The sequence below is a fragment of the Callionymus lyra genome, chromosome 5 (genome assembly GCF_982586985.1).
Source record: "Callionymus lyra chromosome 5, fCalLyr1.hap1.1, whole genome shotgun sequence".
Taxonomy (NCBI): Eukaryota; Metazoa; Chordata; class Actinopteri; order Syngnathiformes; family Callionymidae; genus Callionymus; species Callionymus lyra.
Window position 1 is genome coordinate 30,826,441 of NC_141822.1, and position 25,756 is coordinate 30,852,196.

The 25,756-nt window shown below is 40.6% G+C and overlaps 2 protein-coding genes across 3 annotated transcripts in view; one reads left to right on the plus strand and one right to left on the minus strand.

Annotated features, from left to right (window-relative positions):
- Positions 1 to 798: 798 nt before the first annotated feature.
- On the plus strand, positions 799 to 4,478 carry LOC148080305 (proteinase-activated receptor 3-like). Of its 2 annotated transcripts, none has more exons than XM_087792648.1 (2): positions 799 to 1,081; positions 2,597 to 4,478. In XM_087792648.1, the coding sequence occupies exons 1-2, from the start codon at positions 1,018 to 1,020 to the stop codon at positions 3,658 to 3,660; spliced, it is 1,128 nt and encodes a 375-aa protein (XP_087648774.1). In that variant the 5' UTR covers positions 799 to 1,017; the 3' UTR covers positions 3,661 to 4,478. The 2 variants fall into 2 exon arrangements, with proteins under 2 accessions (XP_087648774.1, XP_087648775.1); XM_087792649.1 differs by having other exon boundaries at positions 2,600 to 4,478.
- Positions 4,479 to 4,550: 72 nt separating this feature from the next.
- LOC148080306 (synaptic vesicle glycoprotein 2C-like) overlaps positions 4,551 to 25,756 on the minus strand; it is a 29,281-nt gene continuing 8,075 nt past the window's right edge. Inside the window, exons 3-13 of the mRNA XM_087791935.1 lie at positions 17,881 to 18,061; positions 17,302 to 17,453; positions 13,260 to 13,393; positions 13,110 to 13,199; positions 12,941 to 13,051; positions 12,778 to 12,866; positions 12,057 to 12,221; positions 10,027 to 10,160; positions 9,002 to 9,205; positions 8,755 to 8,914; positions 4,551 to 7,139 (exon numbers count right to left, since the gene is read on the minus strand). Of these exons, the coding sequence (XP_087648061.1) occupies positions 6,956 to 7,139; positions 8,755 to 8,914; positions 9,002 to 9,205; positions 10,027 to 10,160; positions 12,057 to 12,221; positions 12,778 to 12,866; positions 12,941 to 13,051; positions 13,110 to 13,199; positions 13,260 to 13,393; positions 17,302 to 17,453; positions 17,881 to 18,061 (1,604 nt within the window). The 3' untranslated portion in view covers positions 4,551 to 6,955. The remainder of the gene's footprint in view (positions 7,140 to 8,754; positions 8,915 to 9,001; positions 9,206 to 10,026; positions 10,161 to 12,056; positions 12,222 to 12,777; positions 12,867 to 12,940; positions 13,052 to 13,109; positions 13,200 to 13,259; positions 13,394 to 17,301; positions 17,454 to 17,880; positions 18,062 to 25,756) is intronic.

Here is a 25,756-nt window from a genome sequence, read left to right on the forward strand (position 1 = left end):
TGTGAAACACAAGTAAGAAAAAGAACACAGATAAAAACCATATGCACCCGAGCCAGAAAGAAGAGAATAATGAGGAGTAATTCCATTGTGGTGGATAGAAAACATGTGGCAGGAAAGACGCTCACAGGAATGAAGAGAGAGAATACGGGTACGATTAAAACGCTGCATAGGTCACGGTATTTTTTCCTCTAACTGAGAGGCTGGACGACAAAAACCTCTAGAATGTTCTTGATTTTAACCACTAGATGGCAAATATAGCCAGTCATGTATCAGAAAGGTCACAAATAAGCGGCAGGCTAATACCTGGAAGGATAATTTGCCAGCATAGGGGGAAGTTTGTCTGACACACAGAACTGGAACATCAGGGTCTTTATCAAGGCATCCTGATTAGATAGGTCCGTGCCGACAAAAAGCAGGAGAAAACATAGAGTATGCATACAAATTAAAAACAAAATGAAAGTGAAACATTACACTCGACTCTCTTCTATTCACATAAAATAACAACTCTTATACAAAAATGCAGACTAAAACAAACATACATATATATTCTATAAAACAACAACACACCACAAAATAATGTACCCACTCCTGAACACACTATATGTTGTGATTCACTGAACAGTTTATGGGATGTTTTGACACATTGCTATGGCATGACTGTAAGGAAAGACCAAAAAGGGGAAATTGTACGGGTGAACGTATCAACTTCTGGCAGATGTTTCCTCGAAGTTTCACCGTTAACTGATCACAGTTGTCTGGAAGTGTCTCAAGGGGAATCTCAACTCTCAACAGGGAATATAAGCATTTAACATTTCAGGACAATGGCAGAATGAAGAGGGGAGTTTGTGCAGCACTTGTTCATGATCATCAGTGGTTTCTCCTCTGCATGTTCTAACCGAGTCTCAAGCATTCTTCCCCAGGCAGCGACCCAAAGAGGCTGGTCCAACTTGCTGACAGATTCTTCACAAACGCCGTCGTCCCACAGAGACACGCCGGAGTCCGACCTTTACAGACATCATGAGGAGTCTTCTGCTTTTCTTTGTTCTGGTTGTCGGTCTCCAGGGCACACTCCAGGAAACAGGTATATTTTACTAACCTAGGATAAACACAGGTTGATTTAAAGTCTTCGAGCGAGACTGCTGTGCCGTTAGCATAGAATTAGCATGTGATTACAGCAGCACAGACTTTTCCTTCATTATAATCATGATTTACAGCTTGTTTTTAAACCAAATAAAGCACCGGCACAGTGTAGGAGCAGATATCAATTGACATCATTAATAAAATACAATTAATTAAAACACAATTTTATTTATTCAACAATAGTGTTGGCTAATTGCAAAAAGATTTTCGACTTGTCGTAAAAATAGAATGTATATGTAATAGCATGTACTTTAGCTATTTAAAGGATAGAGTATACTGTAGTTGAGGGTTTTACATAATATCAGAGCAAAATGTTACTTTTGAACAAACTTTATGCAAAAACATTTTGATAGCTTTTCTTATAAAAGTGATATTTTTAGTCTCCAGAGAAATAAACGTCACATGCGTGAAGTTGCAGTAGTATATAGGCGCAGCGTAACCGCTGCCTGGTTGCTTCTGTTTTTCTATTGCTAATTTTGCGTGTTCCCTTATTTTATTCTTTTATTCTGTACTGACACCTGTGTTGTGTTTACAACACTGGCAATACAAGTTTCTGATTCTGATATTGCCGCTAAATTGTGGATCATTATAGGCTTTGGTGTGGAGGGAGAGAAAAAGTGTGTATGTTTTTTTTTTTAAAACATCTGGATGAGCACAACAGTATAATCAAACTCAACACTGAGAACACAAAAAAAGCACAACCACAGAATCACAATTTTAATATTGATAAGTAACAAACACAAAACCACAACAACGCTGGCTGAATACTAAATTCCTGCTGAGACATGCATGCCTGCCGTGTTTAAATAAGAAAAGCGAGTTATTACTCACGTCACGGGTCTTGTAAACCGGCCTCAGAGAAGAGCAGGAAAACAGATTCATATTCATATTTAACATTAAAATAGTCTTAATTCACTGTATAACAAAGCGCAAATGATGTTTTCATAGCTGATCATTCTTTATGTTTTAGCTAAATGTGTAAAATAAAAAAGAGGAAAATAAATAAATAAATGTAAATGTGGTGTTTCTGTAAATGCTATTTGGATTTTCTTTGGTTGGGATTGTAGTTTCTGGGCCACCATAGTATTTTCCAAAGTTTTAGATTTTACTTGCCTCCGTATTCAAAAAGAACAAGATGAAACTAGTAGCATTCGACAGCTCCTTGTAAGGCTGTCTCTTGACCGCCTCCATCGAGTGACTTTCTTGGCACGACTTTTCTGTTCAGTCAACATTTTTTAGTTGTAGATGTTAGAGTGTTGGAAGCTCACAAATAACACTTGCATCACTACCTGGAGCCAGACGTATGAAAGTGATGCCTGTTCGTAAATGATAGTTTATAGTGTTAATTGTTGTTTATCATGACAACTTGGCAGAGTTAGCTTTGCCTCGGTGTTTGTCCAGTACACTAAATGTTAACACTGTCATCATCTAATTCAAATGATGTTGTATATGTTAGCAGAGTCGTCACGGAACAACAAAACTGGAAGTGATGGAAGGACCCACATAGGGACTTTCGTGTACTGGGTCGATGAAGAGGAAAACACCGCTCGCTCTCCTCCCCAGCCTGCGTTGCTCATCAACAACAGCACAGCTCGATACCTGAGCGGCACTCTGAGCTCCAAGATCCTCCCCACCTTCCACATCATGGTTCTCATCATGGGCGTGCCTCCCAACATCGCCATCTTGTATTCGCTGTTGACTAAACTCCACAAAGTTTCGGCGACCATCCTGTACTGCAGCCTGGCCGTCTCCGACCTGCTCCTCCTCCTCTCCCTCCTCTTCAAGGCTTACTACCATCTCCATGGTAACGACTGGCAGTTCGGGGAGACTGCGTGTCGAGTGATGACGGCCTGTTTCTATGGCAACCTCTACTGCTCGGCACAAATGCTGACCTGCATTAGCATCAATCGCTACTTAGCTGTGGCTCATCCGTTTATGTACAGGAGTTTGCCAAAGAGGCGCATAACGGGCCTGGTATGTCTCGTCAACTGGGTCGTATTTGTTGCCGCCGTAGTTCCCGAACTTGTGGTCAAGCAGACCTACCTGGTCCCCGAGCTGGACCTCATCACCTGCCACGATGTCCTGCCCCTCCGCTCCAGCTCGCATGAGTTCCTGCTCTACTACAACATCGCACTGACCATCTTTGGCCTGCTGCTACCCCTGGTGGCCACCGTGTGGAGCTACAGCAGAATAATTCGGGAGCTCAACCGGTCTCACCTGGACTGGGCCAGGTACATCAAGGCTAGTTTGCTGATGCTGGTCATCTTCCTGGTTTGCTTCACTCCCGCCGCCATTCTGCACCTGCTGCACTATGTGAGCCTGTCGGTGGACGGAACCGAGGGTTTGTACGCCTGGTTCAACGTGGCCGTGTGTCTGTGCTGCGCACACGCGTGTCTGGACCCCTTCCTCTTCCTGCTCATGTCCCGCTCCACCTCACACATGTTCAACTTACAGCAGAAGAGTCTCAGCTCCTCGGACACCAAGAGTCAAGAGACAAATGCTTCCTTGCCACGTGTATGAGTATCACATCATCACACGATCATACCATGTGTCCATTATGACGTATTAATGTTCTTTTTTTTGTCACAAAAGATAACTGGTTTGTCCCTTTTAGTTAAACAACCCTATTTAACAACTGAAAAAAGCAAATAACACTCTTAAAATTGTGTGTCAACTTGTCCTTGTGTCTAAGGCCACATCTGGGCGGACATTATTGATTATTTTTTTATTACATCACAAAAGTCAAACCCCTATTAAAAGTTTAATTTAAATTCACTGCTCACCAATACTTTCTTTTATGTGTGCGAAATATTAGGATCTATGTTTATAACCACAACTGATAAAATTGTGTTACAACAAAAACAAGCAAAATATGCATAATAAACAAAACTGTAGGTAATGATCATAGCAATCCATGACTTTTTTTAAAATCATGTTTTGTTGTTGAAAGAGGTCATTATAGATCTGAGTTGAGAGATAAATGCCAATTTGTGTTACCAAGATGGAAAAAGAAGTAAAAAGAAGATTTATTTAATCAAAATGGGTTCATTTGTTGAATATCACACGATCTCATGTGTTATGTTTTTACAAATATATATTTTTTGCATTTATATTTGGGAGTTATGACTGAAATGTAATATATGAGGGAAATATGTAAGTATATCTGCATGTAAGTAAGTAAGCAATATTTGTAGAGAACATATCTATCGTGTAGCTTAAGTTGGTGGACGTCATAATCATTGTTACTGTCTGAGCCTTTTCTGTCTAATTGGGATTTTTTCGTGTGCTTAGAAGTGTGTGATATGACTGAACTGACAAATAAATGACTTCCTTTCTTACTAACGTCCATGTTGGAGTTATGTCGGAAACAGCACCACCTGCTGGTGAGTGAGAGAAGGTTCACACAGGTGTGGCCAGATGAAACTTTAATTCAAACACCATAGGATCCGTCGTGACACTTTTTTCTTATCAAAATAAATCATATCAAGGTTTTTACACACGGGGTCTCGAACCTCTATAATCTCAAGTGTGCATACCGGAGCGCCCCCTGTCGGTGGTCACAACACAAACCGTCGTCTCATGCCTTCGCCCTTTGAAATAAACAACAACAAACGACGAGATCGATACATTCACTTCTGACCCGGGATGGTCCTCGCGTGAGGAACAGCCAAGACAAGCAGAGAAACACACACGAGAGATAACAAACATGCAGGAGATCAGACGGAGTCGCCCACATTTCCAAAATGTTTTTTTTATTTTTATTGAAAGAAGTGACAGAAACACTAAAGCAATGGCGTCGTAGCAGCAACATCTGTCTTCAGTAAAGGTTTAAAAGGGTCATTTCACTGGAGTCTCGTTTGTGAGAGTAGGTCACACACACTAGTATCAATCAAATGATCAAGACATGGCGTTTCCGTAGCTTAGATTTCAATCATTTAAAATAAAAATGTACTTTCAATTTCTATACAGTACTTTACCACATTAAACACGTAAATGCGAAACCTAAATCTATCTATATTACAACTTGAATCAGTGGGTAACTTAACTATATTAGTGTTAACTATAACACTATTTAAATTGGGCCATTTTAAACATTAAAAAAAAAAAAATTGGCTCTCTAAATAAGGCAATAAAGTGTTTTTTTACCTGGCAGAAGTGGGCTCTTGTAATCTCAACATAATTTCAGATCATATGTAGTTATAATTTCCCTGATTTTTGGAAATAATGTGCAGCAATATCCTATTTTTTTTTTTAAATGATCTTAAAACTTTAAGGGAATTGTTACCATCTAGCTTTAAAAATAGTGTTGTGAAAAATCACTGACTCCATATGTAATTTAACCGCCTCAAAATAATGGCTTCTTTAATCTCAAATTTTAATTTAAAATTCAAATTATTATTTTAATTTCCATTGAAATATGGCTTTTACTGGTAACAATTAGATTGGAAATGCTTGAAGGTGTAATAATAAAGATTACATAGGAAAGAAACTAGAAGCCGTTAATAACAACTTCATTTGGTTTTTGTAATTTCTTTGGTTTGTTTTTCTGAATATTCCAGAATGGATTTGGGTGAAAAACATGTTTTTAGAAATCAAATCTAATTGTTTTGGAGAATGTTTCTAATTATCAAATCTCCTGTTTTTAGTCTGATAACTTGTGAGAGGAAAAACATTCATAAACGAGATCCTGGACCCTTTTTTCATGGCTTTTAATTTCACTTCTTTTAAGTGATTGATTCTCCGAGAAGAGACAGAATGATCGAGATGTTCGTTTTCAGGACACACACATGCACATACATACACACACACGCACACTCACAAAGCAGCACAGCTTCAGCCAGATTTGGAAAGAGAGAGAGAGAGAGAGAGAGAGAGGCACCACATTTGAGAGAGAAGGCCTTGAGTTGGAGAGCAAGACGGAGATGAAGAGAGACAAGTAACCGAGGTGAGACAGATGAGGGGAGCAAACATGGAAACAAGAACATTTAGAAAGTTTGAATCAGGCAGAGCAGCGACAGCGAACAAAGCCCTTGGTGGTGAGCTCACATCACGACAAGACGAGGAAAAGAGCAAAATATTCCAAAAGTCTTTTTTGCCATGAAAGCAGAAAATGTAAACTTTTTTTTTCGAAAGTGTAGCTGCAGAATTTCTCTTGTTGATTCAACACAGCAGGATAAGGCTGAAACAATAAACCGACAAACAACAGGAGAAAAAAAAGACATAAATAATAGTCACACAAGATTTATGAATTAAAAAATGATTTCTGCCTGTTATTGATAAATCTTGAAAGTTCTTTACGAACAAAAATATTTGTATTTTCTTCCTAATAAATGATTAGGAAAACTTGTTATTTTTAAATTAATTAACGATAAAATATATATATTTTAAATAGTCTGTTTGTTTCCTCCAGATAACAAAAAATACCTTCATTTAAGGGGAGACCATTGAAAAATAATCATTTTATAATTCAGATAATATACTATCTTTGAGTGTCTTCTTCTTCTTTGATACAATAAATAAATAAATAGAAATACAACCGTTGGTAACGTTGAAGCCTTGTTTCTACAGATACTCATGCAGGGTTGTGAAGTGCGTCAAGAGAGGTGTGAGCTATTGAACACATTATTGACACTCGGGGTGCTACGATTATTGATCACCAGCTGACACAGTGAGCCAATCGACTGCCGCACCCCGAGATTAGTGAGTCTTAAATTGAGACTTGAGAATCCTCCTCTGCTTTAGGACTTGGAACAGATCTTGGATCTTGGATCACGAATGCATTGTAGGTCACTACCTGGCGAATGACCTCTGAGTGTTACATGAGGACGTTGGCTCTGGTGTCTGGAAGTCGAAGTCCGACCAGTCCGCCGCCGACCAGCACCGCAGACGCCAGCAGGATGGGGATCGCCTTGGTGATGCCGACCAGCGAGCCAAATATGAGGTTACCCAGGACGGCGGCCAGTTTACACATGGCGTTGCAGAAGCCAAAGCCTGTTCCTCTGCAGAAAACAGACGAGGGAGCGGTCACTTCTCAAAACCACTGTTATTAGTCTTGTTTGCACAACTTCGTGTCCTCACAAAGTCAACACAAAAACAATAAATACACAGTTCATGTGTGTTGTCCTTTAACCATTAGGTGGTGCTTTCTTAGTTTTTTTCAATTCTTCTGATCAAACCAGGTCAAATTAATGTTTATTGTTGTTATTTATCTTGACTATGATTTTATTTGTTAATTGAAGTCTTTAATCTTAAATAGTGTTTTAAACTGACCATGTTTGGTCTGGATTTATGCTGAAATTATCTCATCTTTTTGTAGAGCTTATCATCCTTTGTTGGTCAACTTCAATGTAAACTTCTGCATCACAAAACAATTTTAACATTTCAGGAAAGATAGCCCTGGTTCTGCCCTATATCCTGGAACGGTATCAGGTCTAAAATATATGGTATATACAGCCAACCTGCAGCCACAACTTCTCGTCTGGACTATTGTAACAGTTTGTTTTCATGTCTTAACAAGAAGGAGCTGTCTCGCCTGCAGTTGATTCAGAACTCTGCAGTGAGAATTCTAACCCGCTCTAGTAAGTAAGAGACCAGGGTCACAAAGCGCTTAAACAATCAAAACAATACTCAAAAAAGTACATACTTTAAAGATCAAGATAATACTGAGAACAACACAGGAGTTCGAGAAATTCAAGGAAAAGCCTGAACAAATAGAAACGTCTTAAGATGTTTCTTAAAGTAGAAGAACTCACATTTCTCCGATCCTTAAAACTCTTCACTGGCTTCCAGTTTCTTTCAGGATCAACTTTAAAATTCTGGTTCTTACTTTCAGAGCTATTCATGGTCAGGCTCCTCCTTACATCACTGATCTGATCCAGCCTTACACCCCAGCTCGGGCTCTGAGGTCTGTGGTTCAGAATTTACTTATGGTTCCACGCACACGGTTCAGGACCAGAGGAGAGAAATCTTTTCAGCCTGTTGCTCCTAAGCTTTGGAACGATCTTCCTCTCTCTTTGCAATTGATGGAGTCTACTGACTCCTTTAAGAAACATCTTAAGACGTTTCTATTTGTTCAGGCTTTTCATTGATTTTCTGGAACTGCTGTGTTGTTCTCAGTATTATCTTGATCTTTAAAGTATATACTTTTTTGAGTATTGTTTTGATTGTTTAAGCACTTTGTGACCCTGGTCTAGAAAAGCGCTATATACTGTAAATAAGAATTACTTACTTACTTACTTACTTACTTACAACCATGAAGACACAGAGGTTGTTGGACGTGTGAAAAGCTGACACAAACATGTTATGTCTACTCAGAGTTGAACAATGTCAGATGCTGTTATCTTGTATAAGAAATTCTGTTGAATGTCTGTATTCTGAGAAATGATTGATATAAATCCAAACCACACAACAGACAAGCAAATAAATCTACTTTGCTTTTCACTCTAGCTACCTCTATTCATGACAGATCGCAGGACCGTTTGAGACGGATCCAGTACCTGATGGCCGAGCAGGTCCTTTATATTTAGATAATCAACGACTATGTTGTACTTCAGACGAGAGTTCATTAACAGAAACAGCAAATATCTAAACTCTTATTTCTACACTCTCACTGACCTTCTGTCTGTTGGGTAGAGCTCAGCCGTGACCACGTCTAGAGAGTTCCAGGCTGAGATGCTGAGTCCATTGTAGAGACACAGCATGAAGATCATCATGGACTCGCTGGTTCCAAACCACAAGAAGAAGCAGCTGATTCCAGATAGGACCATAGAGCCCCCTGTAGGAAAAAAAAGGAAAATACACCAGAGACTAATAGGAGGCCCTGTATTCAACCTCCGGTTCAGATGTTACGAACAGCTCATACCCAGCATGCTAAGGCGTCCGATTTTGTCCATGAGCAGCGCAGAGACGATATTTCCAGGAAGCACCGCCAACGTTCCCAGGAAGTTGACAAAATAGACCCAATAGGCACTGTAGTCATCGTCGAATGTCATCTGGCAGCCGGTCTTGTTGTGGTGGAAGGAGCTGTTGATGACTCGGGAGTTTGTTAGCTTAGCATCGTCGATATCTGCAACAAATCACAAGAATTATGTACTCTTTATTCATCGCCAGGACTGGTTGGCATCAAGTAACAGGCAGGAGTTTGGGATATAATCCTAGTTACAAAAGCTTAGACCCCACTCTTGCTCCTACTTCAGCACAATACAATTTCACTACTCCGAAGAACTTATAAATTCCAAAGAAGTTTGGCCCGACTAATTTTTCCTTGGAAATTGTTGTCATTGAAGTCATTGGGGACTAGAGCAGTCGAGAACCCTGATACAGTATCTCTTTCTGGTTGGAAGTACTCCAAAGAACTAAGTTGGTTTCAAAGATTGATTTATTCAGTCCCATTTTTCTCAGAGATTTTCCCTCAGGGCAAGAGACTATAAAGCCCTGGAGGCATTTTGACATCACAGCAACTGCTCTTAGCATATTTTGTCAGCCCAGAGGACATATATATATCTATATATAAATATCTTGACTCTCTCTGAGTTCAGCTACTCTTGTGTTTTGAGTGAAATGTGAGGTTGTTGTTTCCTTTTAAACAACTGTTTCCTGCGCGACCGGGTTCAGTTTCTCAGGTGGTGTGTGTCACCTCAGCTCTGAAAAGCAATCTGTACGGGGGTCGCAGAGGTTAAGCAGTAATTCAGCGGCATAAAGCAAAGCAGTAAATGTTCATTCTTTCTGAGCCACGAGCTGTGACGATAGAGAGCCCAAATGGACTGTCAGGAGACTGGCCAAGACTTATGCGCGGGGGAGCCATGGTGTAATTGGATTTTTCTGCCGGCGGAAGTAAAAAAAAAAGGGTAGAAGAAACGTAAAAGTGACAGATCCACCTCACTGTACCTGTGTTGTAGAAGAAAGAGTCCACAAAGGTGCAATTTTTGAAGGAGGATCCTACTGAGGAGACGTCTTCGAAGTAGCAGTTGACGAAGGAGGACTCGAAGAAAGTGACCGACTTGATCTTCATACTGATGAACCTGGGAGCAGCCGGGATAGAACAGACCATTGTCCATTAGTGATTAGCATGTACAGAAATCAATGATTCAGAGAATTTCCACTAGTCTGAAATTACTGGATTTTATGGAACGCAATATTTGCATATTGACAAGTCAAAACGCTTGTCTCAGTCAAGATATATATCGCATTTCATTAAAGTGTGGTCCATGTAAATCATACCTACATTGAACCAGTCTGTGGAAAAGAAGATGACTTGAAAGGACTACAGCCGCTGGCCATGTACGGCCTGTTAACCTTTTCTTTAACTGCAGCTCCACATGAGTTTCAGCTGCTCCAGTCAATATCATGACTTTTATTAACAGGCGTTCTGGGCCCCAGTGTACAAGGAAACAACAAAAAGGAACACGGACGCATCCCGGTGTAAGTGAGAATCATGACCACTGCGATTTTATGCTTCTTGGAGGGCGAGAAGATAAGACTTTTAATTTCCTGCTGCTGGAGGAGATAAAGCAGCAGGATTAATAATAGCGTCGCTGTTGTTTGTGGGAATGAAGATCGGTTGTCACGTCCCAGAGCGGGACGAGCAGCCAACCGCAAAACCAAAGAATATGATGCCAACGTCTGTTTCTTCGTCTTTAACTGATTATCTGCGTGGACGTGAAGCACATATGAAAGAAAGGTTGAATGGGATTCGCTACATCAAGTCTTGAATACTCACAGTAGAGATGCCTAAATATGTGTCTGTTTGTACAAAACTCTCTTTTCATTGAAATGTTTACATTAGAAAATGTGCTTAAGCCCCGCCCATTCTGCCGTGATTGGTCAAACCTCGTTTCCCACCGCCCGTCATCGATCTCGGAAGCCTCCACCTTAAATAGACTTGTTGTATAAACAAAGCAGGCGTGATTACAGCTGTCCGGAGGATGTGTGAATTCATTATTACGTCTTGAAGGACTCTGCTCTTGTAACCTCTCGTTCGCTATGATTTTAGACAGGGGAGAATTTTATAAAGTATTAGTTCAAAACATCGTCATGGTGAGGATCTTACTGCATCTTGGAGAGGAAGACTTCAATATTTGAAACATGTGAGTGAGTCAGGAGAGTTGGGTTTTCACATTAATCAACATTCTTGCCCTCTGGACAGGCTTTGTGGTTTAGCTAGACTCATGTAAAGAGACAGAGTTAGGCTTCATTAACTTTGGGCAATGGAACCATGCCCATTTTGTTGATGGTTGGGCAGCTACATGTGTCAGTCAGGCCCTTTATTATGCAAATTATAATATACACAGATAAACAGGAACATCATCAAAATCTCAATGTATCTCAAAGTGTGAGACCAAATATTTATTTTGCATGAGGCTTTGAATTAAAAAAATTTTATTGCCGCAAAAGTATTTTTCTGTCTGTTTCATGTCTTTCTTTTTGCACTTCAGCATTGGCTTCACTATTTGATACGATATGTGGCTCCTTGATAATCTTATGAAAAGGGTCCATTTCCACTTATTATTTTTTTTATATCGAATCATTCCTTAAAGCTATTTCAAATATTTGCCTCCTTGATCTTTTTTTTATGGTGACAAAAGTGTTATTTTTAATCACACCATAAGGGACAATATTTATTCCATTTGAGACCAAAAACCTTTTTCCTCTCATATAAATCTCGATTTGCACAATTTACAATGTTTCATGTTTTCTCCTGAAGATTTGAAATATGTATTAAATGCATCAAATATTTAATCTATTTTGCCCAATCTGCCAACACTGTTGCTGTAATTGCTACCTCTGGGTCATTAAAACAATACCACAGCGAGTCTGCCAAGATGGTGACAGAATATGAGCCCTGTGTTTACTATATTAATATATAGGATATTTTAAAATTGTCTAAAAACATCTATAAAGAAAACGAGTTTCTGCACCTGTCGTTTAGGAACAGTCCATTTCTGTGGATCTGGTTCTCCAACGTGAAGTTGAAGGTGAAGTCCTCGATACGTTCGTTGTTGTGGATCTTCACTCTGGAGGCGTACTCGTCCGCCTGGAGGTGCTTGATCACGTCAGGGAACCACACGGATAGCCCGTAGTACCTGAGGACCAGTCACACTTGAGGCACATCTTTGAGCAAAAACAATTACTTGTTTGTTTTATTGTGTACACAGTTAAGGAGGTTTGCATCAACTTGGATGAGCAGTTGTCAATAACATTTTTAGTAAACGACCATCTGCATCCAAATTATGAATGCACCTCATATGTGGTGTCAAGATTAAGATCCAGTACATTAGAGTTGGAAATAAATGTCTTTAGGTGGGTGGCCGGCTTCTCCCTTGGACATTGTGGTGCTCATCTTAAACATCCACGGGGGAGGAAAAAGAGTGGAGCCAAGACCACAAGATGCTCCCCCCATGAGTTCCGAGCACGACCTTGGGGTCAGAATGTCTTGGGAACCTATAAAATGGATTAAGAGGCTCAACTGAAGTTTCATCTCCATGGATTTAGCGGTTAAATTGAATTAAAAACAAAAAAAACATAAAACCCTCATCCCTTTTCAGTCTTGTTAGTGCCATTGAGGTCTAAACTAGTGTCACTATCACTATATGATTAGATGTTGACACTGTGAGAGCAGGAGATGAAGGAGTATGTTACCCAAATGAAAGTGTGAACCAGACTGCAGCCAGCTTGATGGTGTTGTCCTTCACTGGGTAGTGGAAGCATCTCATGAATGTCGACCAGATCTGTTGCGATCGAACGAAAAGAGAATATATTAAACATCTCTAAACTCAAGACGTCAATCATGAGATCGTCTCACCCCTCTGAACTCAGATCTGATCTTGTTGAAGAGTTTCAGCGCCGGATTGGCCGACTCATTCTGCATCTCCACCAGCTCGTCCAGCTGTTTGGGAATCTTGATCCTGTTGACCTGCAGACACGACCCGTCAGCTGACAGCAGTCCCAACATCAAACGAGCCCAGACTCACCGTGAAGACTCTCTCCGGTTCTCCACGAGCTCGCATGTTGGTGTCATGGATATGTTTAAGGACCATCCAGGCCTCGTCGTGCTTTCCCGTCTGTCACAAGATATCATCCATGAGTCCGATTATTCACAGTTGTGCACGTATCTCTCTCACCTCCAGGTAGAATCGAGGACTTTCGGGCATGAAAGTAAGAGCGACCACTGCGGACACACATGGCAGAGCGCACACCACCACGAACACCCTCCAGCTGTGGAACTGATATGCGGAGCCCATGCTGAAGCTCCAACCTGGACACCAGAGACAGAAGTTGCTGCTCGACTTTGAGGTAAAAGCAGGTTTTGTGATTCCACAGAATCCATCGCAGCTGTGTGCCGGAGCTCATGTGTGCCTCGGTGTGTTGTGAAATGGACCAGAATCATTAGAGGAAGATATTTGGCTTCCAAAAAGAATCTTGCTGATATGTGGGTCATTCTGAACATGACTTTAGAAGAAGTGTTTGTTTAAAACTGTAATATAAAGTCAAATACATTTTAAAGTGAATGCTATGGTTGCTATCTTAGCTAGTGTCTAATTAAAGTTGTAAAATATTTCTTGCATGTGTCATACATTTTGAAAATGACTGAATATATAACATTTATTGAGGAAAAACAAAGTGGATAAGGTACTGGTAACATAGAATGATACTTTTGTCTCTGTGTTTCTGTCCAAGTAATGAGTCTAATGTCACTTTTACGCTATATGTACTTGTTTTAATACCTCAAACCTTTTATTTAGAGTGTTCACACAACAGTAACATGGACATACATCTCGCAGTTTTTAGAACCAATTCAGCTCCTGCTCCAGAAAAGTTATTTGTATTATTCTCAAGGAGGAATCATCTCCTCAACATCAAACAAAAGAAAAACAAAAAAAAACACATAGTTGATGAATGAGTCTCAATGATGCTCACGTGCCTGAAAACACACATGCATATGCACAAACATGTGCCCGCAAAGAGAAAATGCACGCACATTCACAAACGTATGGACAAATACAACAAATTAACGTACTCAAATACATGTGTACACACAGGCACACACACTTGAAAACTACAACATCAACTCACACAGTCTCTGCACAGTGGAGAGAGCTCAGACTGAAATAGTTGCTGACAACTTCAAGAAGGTAAAACAATGTTTTTGTAGTTTAAAAGTCCATCCTTGTGTACATGTGAACATCTACGTGTGTGTGTGTATGTGTGCGTGTATGCTAGCCTGTCTCTGTGTGTTAGTATGTGTGTGTGCATGGCTCTCTCTCTCTCTCTCTCTCTCTCTCTCTCTCTCTCTCGTGTGTTTGTGTAGTTGTCCTAAGGAAACACACTGATACGATTTTAATGTACAATTCCTCCAGTAGACTTTTGCAGCCGCGGTTGTGTGTGTTTGTTTAGAATTTTGGGAGCACGGAAGGCGACTCACTACTGGACCCGTAAAAACCTCATTAGGAGGATTATAATGGACTCGGGGGACGGCTGACTGATCCAGATACTCTGCAAGATTTATTTCCTTCCTCCACAGTGAGCGAACACACACACACACACAATCGTGCACAGACACAAACATTGATACACACACATGCAAACACACACACACACACACACACACACACACACACACACACACACACACACACACACACACTCACACACTGTCCTTTGTCACCGTTCATCTCCAGGTCACTGACTTTAATAAAAGGTTGTCTGCACAAACTCACGCAGGTACACAACTGACAGCTCGTCAATGTGTCTGCATAATATCCTCTTTAAAAAACTTGCACACACACAAACAAATGGTGGCCTTGGATCACCGGTCAATGCAAAGAGCAGTGCAGCGAGACGTGACACACACACACACACACTGTTGGGAAAGAAGAAATAACCAAATCAATTGAACTCAATTACAAGAAGGAACTTTAACTCTAATATAGTTACACATTTTACAAACGCATGTCTCAATGTGTGTAACCTCTGTGACGATGGTAAATAAATGTGTTCGGATGATGATGATGACGATGATGAGGTTTTTGATAATGATGTTGACAATGATGATGGTAATGATGTTGATGAAGATGATGATAGTGAATGATCTTGTGTACAGATGATGATGATGATGTTGACGACGATGATAAAGATAAAAAGATGTTAATGATTGTGATGGTGATAATGATGATGACATTAATAGTAATAATTATGAAACTTAATTCTACAAAAAAAAGCAAAGGAAGACTCAGGAACTAATCCTATTCATTCTATAAATTATTTTGTAAAGGTGGAGGTACATGACACATCTCTGGTCTCTTCAGGCCGACTGATGATAATGTTCTCAGACTAACAACATCTACAGCATGATATGACCAGCAAGAAATCGATGAGATTGTGTTTTGATAAAGTTCATGTTGACTCATACTCGGTGAGAATCTGTCGACACAAGCAGCTTTTTGTGTCTACCCACGCTTCCACCTGCTCTGTGCTCTCACGCCCCCTGGAGGGTCTTCGGAGCTAAACTGAGCTCCACTGAGAGCAAATTACTGGCACACTCTTCATCTGCTTTGTTAGTCATCATGACAACACAAATACAATGTTTTTAACATGTAAACAAATATATTCATTAATAACCAGCAGTTTACATGACACACCGAGTGAAAAACGACCAGGTTTAACAGGGTTTTAGGAAGAACAGTGTTGAGACCAGATGCGGATTATTACCAACTCAAGTGCATTTGAAGACATTAGGTTGACTCTGAATGACCTAAATTGACTCTTTGCTGATCATTCTGTTGGCGGTGTAATAGTTGACATTAGATTGTAATAATAAAAATAATTTTAAGCAGTTCTCTGAGAGGGAGTGAGATAATGTGAGTGTTTGGTTTTTATTGAGATGGAAAGATATTTTATTTGAGTTTTAAGACTAGCTGTCAGTCACTTTTAAACTAGCAACAGACGTACAATTTAAAACAGTATTGAATCGGCCGATCAGCCGTCACTAAATAGAGCAGTGTATAGAAAGGCATCAGTGGAGGTCACTGTTTTGATGGCACCATAAGTAAAGTGGGTACAGTAAAGTAAAGGTGCTTCACAGCTCCTGACTGCAGCTCCCAACAACAGCAGCCAGTACACCACACTGACTTGTCAAGAAGGGAATAATAAGAATCGAGGAGTGATAGTTATTTAAGTTCAAATCAACTGTACTTAATTCACTACTATTAAAGATGTAACTTGTGTTTGAAAAAGGGGTAAACATCAAAAAACTCCCTAACCATAAAGTCAAGCTCTGTGTCGTAGTGAAAGTGTTAACCATGTTTTAACTTAATAAATCAATATATCATTTATATAATCCCTTGTAGTTTTCAACTGTTATTCACAGACCAGTCATTAGGGAACGAATTATTGTTTATCAGCCTCATTTACATGTCAATAATAAGGACAGTTCTATATTTCAAAGGAAATGCAAAAGTAAATTAAAAAAAGGCAGTAAGTGTAATTTGAGTTTTGTCAAAAAAACTATCAACCATGAAATACAACGAGCAAAATAAGATTTAACGGCTAATGCACTCGCCTGGATTTAGTCAACATGTCTGCTGTGAAGAATATCCACAGAGAGCGATTTCAAAACTTGCTGATCTGAGTACACAGTGGAACCACACTTAAGCTAGTCTCACTGCAACATTCACTTCACGTAAGCGGGTCTTAATAGATCAATATCTGTATTTTTGTCCACTTTGAGTAGTGAACTAAAGAGATAGACTCCTTTTATGCAGAGAAGGAAGTAAAAAAGACTGAAAAAAAAAATGTGTTAACACATATTCACTGAGATCTATTTTCAAAATTGGTAACCTTATTTTCGTATTTAGTCAAAAATTGACATTTCTGTAGCAAATTTTTTTCTTCTTCTTCCTTCCTTTTGATTTTTCTTATTCCATCCCCAAAACTTCCTGGTGCTCCATTTGTCATTACGGTAAATCATCTCACATATAAGTACTACTTTAATGTAACGCCAATTCATTGACTCCTATTTCAACTGAGAGCGTCACAAGTTTAGAATATGATGAGACTGTATGATAAAACCTCATCACTGATCTAGAGGGTCAGTACAAATCTGAAATCACTTATGATCTATATCTATATTTTCTACTACTCTTGAAGGTTGTTGGCTGAGCTCACCGTAGTGTGGGATGATAGCCCAGGCCATCGCCGAGGCGTAGATCCCTCCGATCATCCAGAACATGCAGAGCCAGCTCAGATGTTCTCCTCTCTTCTCTCGGGCCAACACCTCGGCAAAGTATGAGAAGACGATCGGCACCGCGCCTCCAATCCTGTGAGGAGAACAGTTGGTATTGTCGGTCTGAAGAATTCTCTAGGCTCAGTTTAACCCTCTTTAGAGAGTTTAGAATTGTATTTCTTTATTTCTTGTTTAAATATTAATTTCCTGTGCGACTTGGTAACATTACAACTTAGGCTTGATCGGCAGGGCTAAAGACCTGAGTCTCTTCAAGGATATTCCTGAGGTAGAGGTCGTCCTCTGCACACGAAGAGTCAGTGCTGGTGACTTCCACAAGGTTGCAACCATCGAAGCGAAGCAGCAGCGACAGTAAAAAGCACAGATGTTCCGTTCCTGTGCAGGGTTCATTTATGCAAACGCTTCTGTTTTGCTTTGTTCCCTCTGACTGAGCGAGAGGATGTTGGGATAACCTGCGGTGGTGTTTTAAATTTGGACGACGAAGCACAGAAGAGTCCGCTCACCCGAAGCCAGACACCATTCGGCAGAGCAGGAACATGCTGTAGCCCTGGACGAAGGAGGACAGGAAGGCGAAGAAGCCGTTGACCGACATGGCCACGAGCAGACACTGTCGTCGGCCCACCTTGTCGGAAAGGCCTCCCCAGAAGAATGCACCAAACATCATGCCCAAATACACGATGCTTCCTGGAGATATAGAAGGATGGAAGTTAAAATGTGGGTTCATGGAAATACATTCCTAAAAATCTGTTACTTCTTCCAAGGAGGTGATCATCTTCATTGATCTCTCTGTGTTGGTCAAGTAACATAAAAAGGGATCCTAAGGAAAGGTTGATAATTTGACTGGGAGCATATGATTGGATTACTAAAGTGTTTCGAATTATCCTCTGGATCTTTTAAAGGGTTTGTGCAGCTGATCCTGCTGTTCAGTCCAATGAATGTTCATTTAAATTGTAAATACTGTATAACCCATTAATGTGGGTACTTGGTGCATATCAACCTTGTTTATATATCCAATAACCTTAACCATCTATATTTAATTTCATCACTTAAGTACACATACTCTTCAGGAATGTATTGATCACTGATTCCCTTGAAATATAATAAACTTTTTTTAATAGTTGATTCATCATACTCGTCTCAAACCTAAGCTAAGGCTCCAAACGGAACGTTGGGTTCGTGCTTCACGTCGCTGCGACGGTTCAGTGGCTCATATTTGATGAAGTGACCGTTGCAAGAACAGTGCGTCCGCTGACCTCGCAGCTCCTAAAGACCATTCATCACTTGCCCCCCGCAGGAAGTCAGGGTCATTTCTCTTCCTAGAGTGGCGAAGCGTTGAAAAGAAAAGCTGCGGCCCTGGTGCCGTGTCAGGCCGGTAAATAATTATCTTTATGTGCTAATAAAAATGCAAATTGAACCAGAGGACGGCAACGCGGTTGTTGTGCAGGCGGGACGTAAAAGGAGCCTCTTTCTAGTTATTCTGTTTCCCGGGAAGGTGATGGGACAGATATGCAGTGAGTCGAGGGTCTTATCGAGCCGCGCAGACATGAGGCTGAGTGCTGGTGATTCATTACAGGTGACATCTATGCTAGCTCTGCAGAGAAGAGTTTGCCTACAATTGCGGACGCCGAATTCAAAATATCTCGGAGCTGCATCGAGAAGGAGTTTGATCACAGTAGTTGGACCCGAGAGGAGATTTATCAGTGTGAATCAGCTCATTTGTTTTATGGCTCTTCTGTAATAAAAGGGGGGAGGGGGCGACGTCCCGGCGTACCTGACGTGATCGCATCTGCTATTTCCATCTGGGTTCACACAGAGGTCAGACCTTTGATACAGCCGCTCGCCTTTACGATTACAGCTTTAATGCAAAGTAGAGGGGGGTCAGAAGAAACCACACCTTAAACCAAGGGTCTCCAAACTGGCCTCAAAGGGCCTGGGGGTGGTGCAGGTTTTTGTTCCAACAGATCAAGAATGTACAGTTTAAGCAATAAGGTTTCAGCTGACCAGACTGACAGTCAACTGATTACACTCAATGACACCTGATTGGGTTAAGGGGGGGGCTCTTTATTGGTTGGAACAAAGACTTGCACCCCCCCGGCCCTTTGAGGACCGGTTTGGGACCCCTGCCTAAAACTTTGTCGCTCTTATGAGAAAGAACAGAAGAAGAAAAAAAAAATCATCTGAAGAGTCTTTATTTCACTCACTACATTCCACAATCCAGCCCCGTTACTACTACGATTGGGCTGAATTCCAAACTCACATTAAAATGCATCAGTCGGTGCTCTCTGCGTCGATGTTGCAACATTTACAGTGTTTGGCAATAAACAGGTTCATTTCAATCTAACTGGCGCGGGTTCAGGATCCAGTGACTTGGTCATTAGACTTCAGGTCATTTAGCGGACGCTTGTATCCAAAACACCTATTATTGGTAATTCTGTTGCCACATTTCTAACGACTACTCAGAGGTTTATTACACGCAGGGAACCGAGTCACCGCCTGGGAGCAGAGAACTGTATGATCTGTATGACCACTAAAAAATAGACCGAACTGACCGTGTAATCTGTTACTGTTTAGAGTTATAGACGAAAATGTATGTCCATTTTAATGTAGTGACTGGAGTTCACTTGTCTTTGTCTTCATCTTCGTCCAAAGTGACACACTTAAAAACATCCAGATGTTGACAGTAGACTGGAAGCGCTCGCAAGATTTACCATAGTACTTCCTGCCTAGCAGCATCCGCTAAAGAAAACTACAATCTTATAATACAGAGTTGTTTGAGTTTTTCATGAACAATTCCTCTTGTCAACATAGGATGGACGTTACAGATGAGCAGTATGGAGGTATTTGGATATTTTAAGTTTGTCTTTTTGGATGAAGAGAACTTTGCATCAGTCGCTACATTAAAATGAATGTACATTTTTGCTTATGACTATAAAAAAGATTACTCTGAAAATAATCCCAATCCTTAGTTGACATGAGGGTGAGTAGAAAATTAGTAAAGTTTGAATTTTGGGTGAACTGTAAATTTAACTATTGGAATTTTAGAATCCTTGTGTTATCTCAGGGTCAAGGTGACCCAAAGTCCCGAAAACAAATGTTTTTGTAGCCTCCCTTATGTTGTCTCTGTGTCAAGATATGGCTAAGAGTGCACGATGTAAGGCTGGTTCGGAGCTATCGAGTGATGTAGGAAACATGTAAGTTGATGTTCCTCCTTTATCACTTTGAGGTCACGACACAAACAGCTTCGAGGTGATGAATGATAAAAATGTTTTTCTGTGATTCGACAGCGAAGCTCTTCAATCGTAGACAGGAGTTAGCTGCTCTGCAACATGAGTGAAGCAGGCTGGCGTTTATAGATTCCCAGCTGGAAGTGTCTTTGGCCAGTGAAGCGAAACCGTGCACAGCGTTTCTTTGCATCCAGCGGGATCTGTGTCTTCCACACTCGCTGCACTCGCCGTCTCGCTCCTCTAACAGTCATTAACTGTGCGTGTAACACTCTCTGGACACTTCTCTCCCCTCGCCGTCCGACTGCTTCAGAAGCCGACAGACGCAGCAATTGGACACTCATTTCCTTATTCAGGTCATTTATGAGTGAGCTGGAGGCCACCGAGGGATGACAGTTGATTGACAGGTTTGTTTCAGAGTGAGTGGGGGAGAGGAGGAGGAGGAGAGGATGTGGCCCTCAGGAGACGAAGCTCGTTCATCTGATGTTAATTACATCAACACCTGCTGATCTATTTACACTGAGCTGGAGTTCAGGAAGAAGGTTTCTCTCAATATATCAGGGTCGGAAATGTATATTTCCTGAGTTGACGTTATGAACTGGAATTGTTTAAGTGGGTCATGGCAAAAGAAAGAATTTAGAAAAAGAGAATTAAAAGGTATGGAACACTCAAGTATAAGATATTGAGCTAAAAATGTAATTTAACCTTATATTATCACATGTCACATGATGTCGATATAATCAGAAAAAACTATGTGATTTAATTTCCATTTTATTTGAATATTTATTCTTAAAAATATGAACTTCATTAAAAAAGTTAAGTAATTAGGTGTAGAAGAATATCAAGCGTTACAGGGTCAAGAGGTAAGTGTAGCATCATTTAAATCAAGATTCAACATTTTCAACAAATATATTTGTTGATCATTTGATTTGAGACTTTACTTACAGACATGAATGGTTTTCTGTAAGCTCTTGTTAAAATGACTAGATTTTTATTTTTGTAGTAAGAGACAGAACCAAGGTGGAACATTGGTTTTAAAGGTCAACTGAAGTGCAAAAAGCTGTCCACTTACTGATTTTGGAGCTCTATAGTACTCATCAGTATGTGTCTGTTTGTACAAAACTCTCTTTTCATTGAAATATTAACATTAGAAAATGTGCTTAAGCCCCACCCATTGAAAAGGTTTTTTTTTTAGATTGTTAAACGCAACCACAGCCACTAAACCCATTATTACATTATAATGGACGGCGCTCTCGTAACCTCTCGTCCGCTGAGACTTCAGACAGGGGTTCAGTTTTATTGGCCATTCATAACACCTTTCCTACATGTCCACATGAGCTTCATAATTCTTGAGAGCATGAAGGTAATCCAGGACCATGGTTGTATTTTTTAATCACAGCTTCACACATTCAACCATCAACCTGATCGAGGCGGTCACTAAGCTGACGTTTGTTTCTTCATCGTGGTCATACTTAATCCAGTTGTTAGAAAACCCTGAGTCATGGGATTTTTCAACGCTTAGCAAGGCAGTGGTTATTGATTAAAGAACTAGAGCAGTGAACCTCATCAATTCTTTAGAGAATGTTTTAGAAACGCGGCCACAGGCGGAGTATGTGGCCGCGAGAGTGTTTGCAATTCATCAGGTTGTCGTGTAATGAAGCGCTTGTTTATAGAGAAGATAAAATGTGTACATACCAGTCTCATTCTCGGAGGATGTAATCGAAAAACAGAGGGCTGCGCTGCTCTCTGAAGAGGATGTACCGTGTACATTGAATGGTGGTCATGCTTGGACCAAAAATCAATCGACTGTGCTCCAAATTTCAATAAAAAATGTTTTAAATTGGATTGGAAGTACTTCCTGTTTGCAACTCTAGAAGTAGTTGTCTGGGTTTCCTTCGAGCTCTCCCACAATCGAAAAATATATGTAGGTTAATTGATCATTTAAAATTGTCCATTTATGTGTGTGCATGTTATAACAATCGCAAGGCAGGGACTTACTGATTATCCATACTTGTTATTTTTGTTCAAGCCCTTAAACTCAAGTGACTTTCTTTTGGGAGTCAAGCTCTTTTACAGAAAATATTTCTTTAAAGCGATAGTTCACCCAAAATTCAAACTTTACTCATTTTCGACTCACCCTGTCACTCACCCACAACCAGGGTTTAGGTCATTTTTAGAGTAATCTGTTCCTTTTGAGAGAAAAAATGTATGTCCATGTGAATGAAGTAACAGTTGTCTTCGTCTTCATATTCGTCCAAGAAGAAACTTAAAAACCTCCAAAAACCTCCATGGTGCTCGCCTGTAACGTAACACTTCTCTGCATAGGTCAGCATGTAGGGGCTTTGACAAAAGACATGGGTCAGGACATTTTCTAGCATCTTCGACCAACGGCGTCAGAAGTGGGATGGTAATGACAGGATTTTCAAATGAACTGCGGGTAAGGTGATCCAGGGTAGTAAGATGTATAAACGCAGTTCCATTTCCAAAAGTGGCTCAACCCAGACCCCTTTTGGGACCCAATCGTGCTGATTGGCCGGAGTGAGCAAACATCATTCGCGTTGTTGTAAACACTACTGAAAACAACATACAAGATCATGGGTATTCAGATAAAGATGTTTTTTCATTATTTCGTTTTGCTTGCGGGCCACATATAAGCGCGCTGCAGTGTGTCCCCGGGACTTTTAAGGAGGAGTAATACTTTTAAATTTTAAGTGAACTAACTCTTTAAGAAACAACAGTCCTGTGTAATTGTGACACACGTCTTTGGCTTATCTGTGTATTTCACACCACATCACCCAAAAGAAATGTTAAGGTGTGCCTACATGTTTTTTTCTTTCTGAGTGTAATGCAACCTTTTCAAGACAACACATGACTCTCGCCGAGTAGCTACGATAGACTGGAGCCAAATTCTTTAAATTGTAATAAATAATGAACTTAACCAAAATTCTGAATTCCATTGTGGAGGATGTGCTTCTATGGGTTTTTGTTGTTTTTCATCATTTCATTTTCATGCAGCTCTCCTCTGTCTGCTCCAGCTTCACAGGAGGTGTCACACGGTTCAATGTCATCCTGCACTCATCGCTCTGCTCACAGCTTAATAAGCATTGTTTGTTGGTGCAATTTTCTGTGTGGGTTTTCGTCCACCACGAGGCTTCTGTTCTGTTAAATATTCTGCTTCTCTGTCTGTGAATATGCTATTAAACGTAATTGTGTGTTGACCACCACATCTGTTTTGGATTTGTAGGTCCAGATCCTTGGTTATAGTCTTTTGAATTTAATAATTTGTTAACTTGTTCTTGGTTCATCTGTTTTTTTGTCAACATAAGCACATGGGCTTAAACCAACTGATGGACTGTTACTTGAAACGGTTATTGTATGTTTCCCCTGAACACGAATGGACCGATCCGGACTTATCTGGAAGGAGATCTGGTCCTAACAGGGCTGCAGGATGAAGACTATCATCACATCATCAGCTGATTGAATTTAATTTCTATCTCAGATCCATCTCTGAAGCGCAGTGGCTTCCCTCTGCCTCTGAACTCTACACCTGCAGAACTCCATCTGAGAACACAGTCTGATGAACTTCCTCCACAGTGATGCAGGAAAACACCCGCAGACAAACTGAAAGAGAGGGGGAGGGAGCCCCCCTTTTCTCTGGGGAGCTACGTGAGCCAGTCTAGCATGTCTAAACTGCAGTGAAGCACAATGCTGCAGAGATTAGCTCCAGCTCTTATCTCCGCATCACCTGCACTCGACTCAGGCTGTGGCGGGGTTTGATTACAACAGCGGGGGAAGAGGTGATACTGCAAAACTCTGGATTGCTCGACAAAATATTGATTCAGTGATACACTGATCAGCTGTAACATTTGGACTGCTGCTGCACAATGTGTGGTCAAGTGCTAGAAAAAGTCCACGCTGGCTTGTAGCTGCCCCTCTGCTGGACATCAAACTAGCACATAGGAATCAATGTAAGCTAACACTTCTATGCATAAATCAGCATGAAAGTGCTTTGACAAAAGACATGGGTCATACTTTTTTTCTAGCTGTGACCAGTAGTCTTAGAAGTGGGAGAGTAATGACAGGATTTTCAAATGCACTGCGGGTACGTTGGTCCCGGGTGGACATATAGACGCACCTTCATTTCCAAAAGTGGCCAAAATAACTGACTCAACCCAGACCCTTTTTTTGATCCAATTCTGCTGACTGGACGGGAGTGAGCAGACTTTGTTGCCTGCACTCATACAAATAAAAAACAACATCATGGGTCATCAAATAAAGATGTTTTATTCATTATTTCTTTTTTTATGGGCCACATAAAATGACAAAGCAGGCTGCAGTGTGTCCCCAGGCCCTTGGTTTGAAACATGCTGTAAGCTCTGTAATACACCAGCATGATCATTTGGAAGTTCAAGGAATTTGAAATATACTTAATTTTTGTGACATTGAATAGCGTTGAATAGAATTTCGCATTAATCGCATGAGACCCAAGTAACTTGCTTTTCCATTCAAACTGTCCTAAACCTCATCGGAAGTTTTAGTATTTGGACGCCATAGAAACACGTTAAAAGTCCATTATTTAATTCCTAGTGCCGCTCTCTTCACCGATCAAGTTTTCTGAATAGAAAACACGATGTGTGAGGATGATTCCTCTCCTCCAGTGATATCATTTATTTATGAGCTGGTAAAATGACTCATTCAGGCTCCCACCGAGGGATGAGTCAGACTGAAATCCCCATCGTGCTGCTTCGCTGCTCGCCGTGTTTCAGTCGAACGAGTGGGAGAACATGGCCGAGCACATTCGAGAGTGTGAAAACGTACCCTCTATATTAATCCTCCTACTCGTGTTTCAAAATACCTGGTGCCACGACAACAGAAGACATAGTTGATCACATTGAAAGTTTTTCGCAACTTGGTTTTGATTCCTGTGATGAGTCAAACCTCAGAGCGAAACTTCTGCTCATGATCTACCAAAAGCAGCTTGTGAGCGTAAATAGTTGGTCTCGAGTCTCAATATCGCTGCCAGAATTGTTTACTCATGAATCATAAATCATAAACACAATTTTTATATTCAAAGCAAATATCTTAATCTCTAATGAGGAGAGCTCTTACCCAAAAGTAGGAAACTATCCTGCAACTATTGGCAAAGACAGAGAATATA

Excerpts from the sequence above, each read along its gene's own strand:
- LOC148080305 (XM_087792648.1), top strand. The coding sequence starts at position 1,018 with ATGAGGAGTCTTCTGCTTTTCTTTGTTCTGGTTGTCGGTCTCCAGGGC. Across the intron at positions 1,082-2,596 it reads GGGCACACTCCAGGAAACAG|CAGAGTCGTCACGGAACAAC; the intron begins GTATATTTTACT and ends TGTATATGTTAG.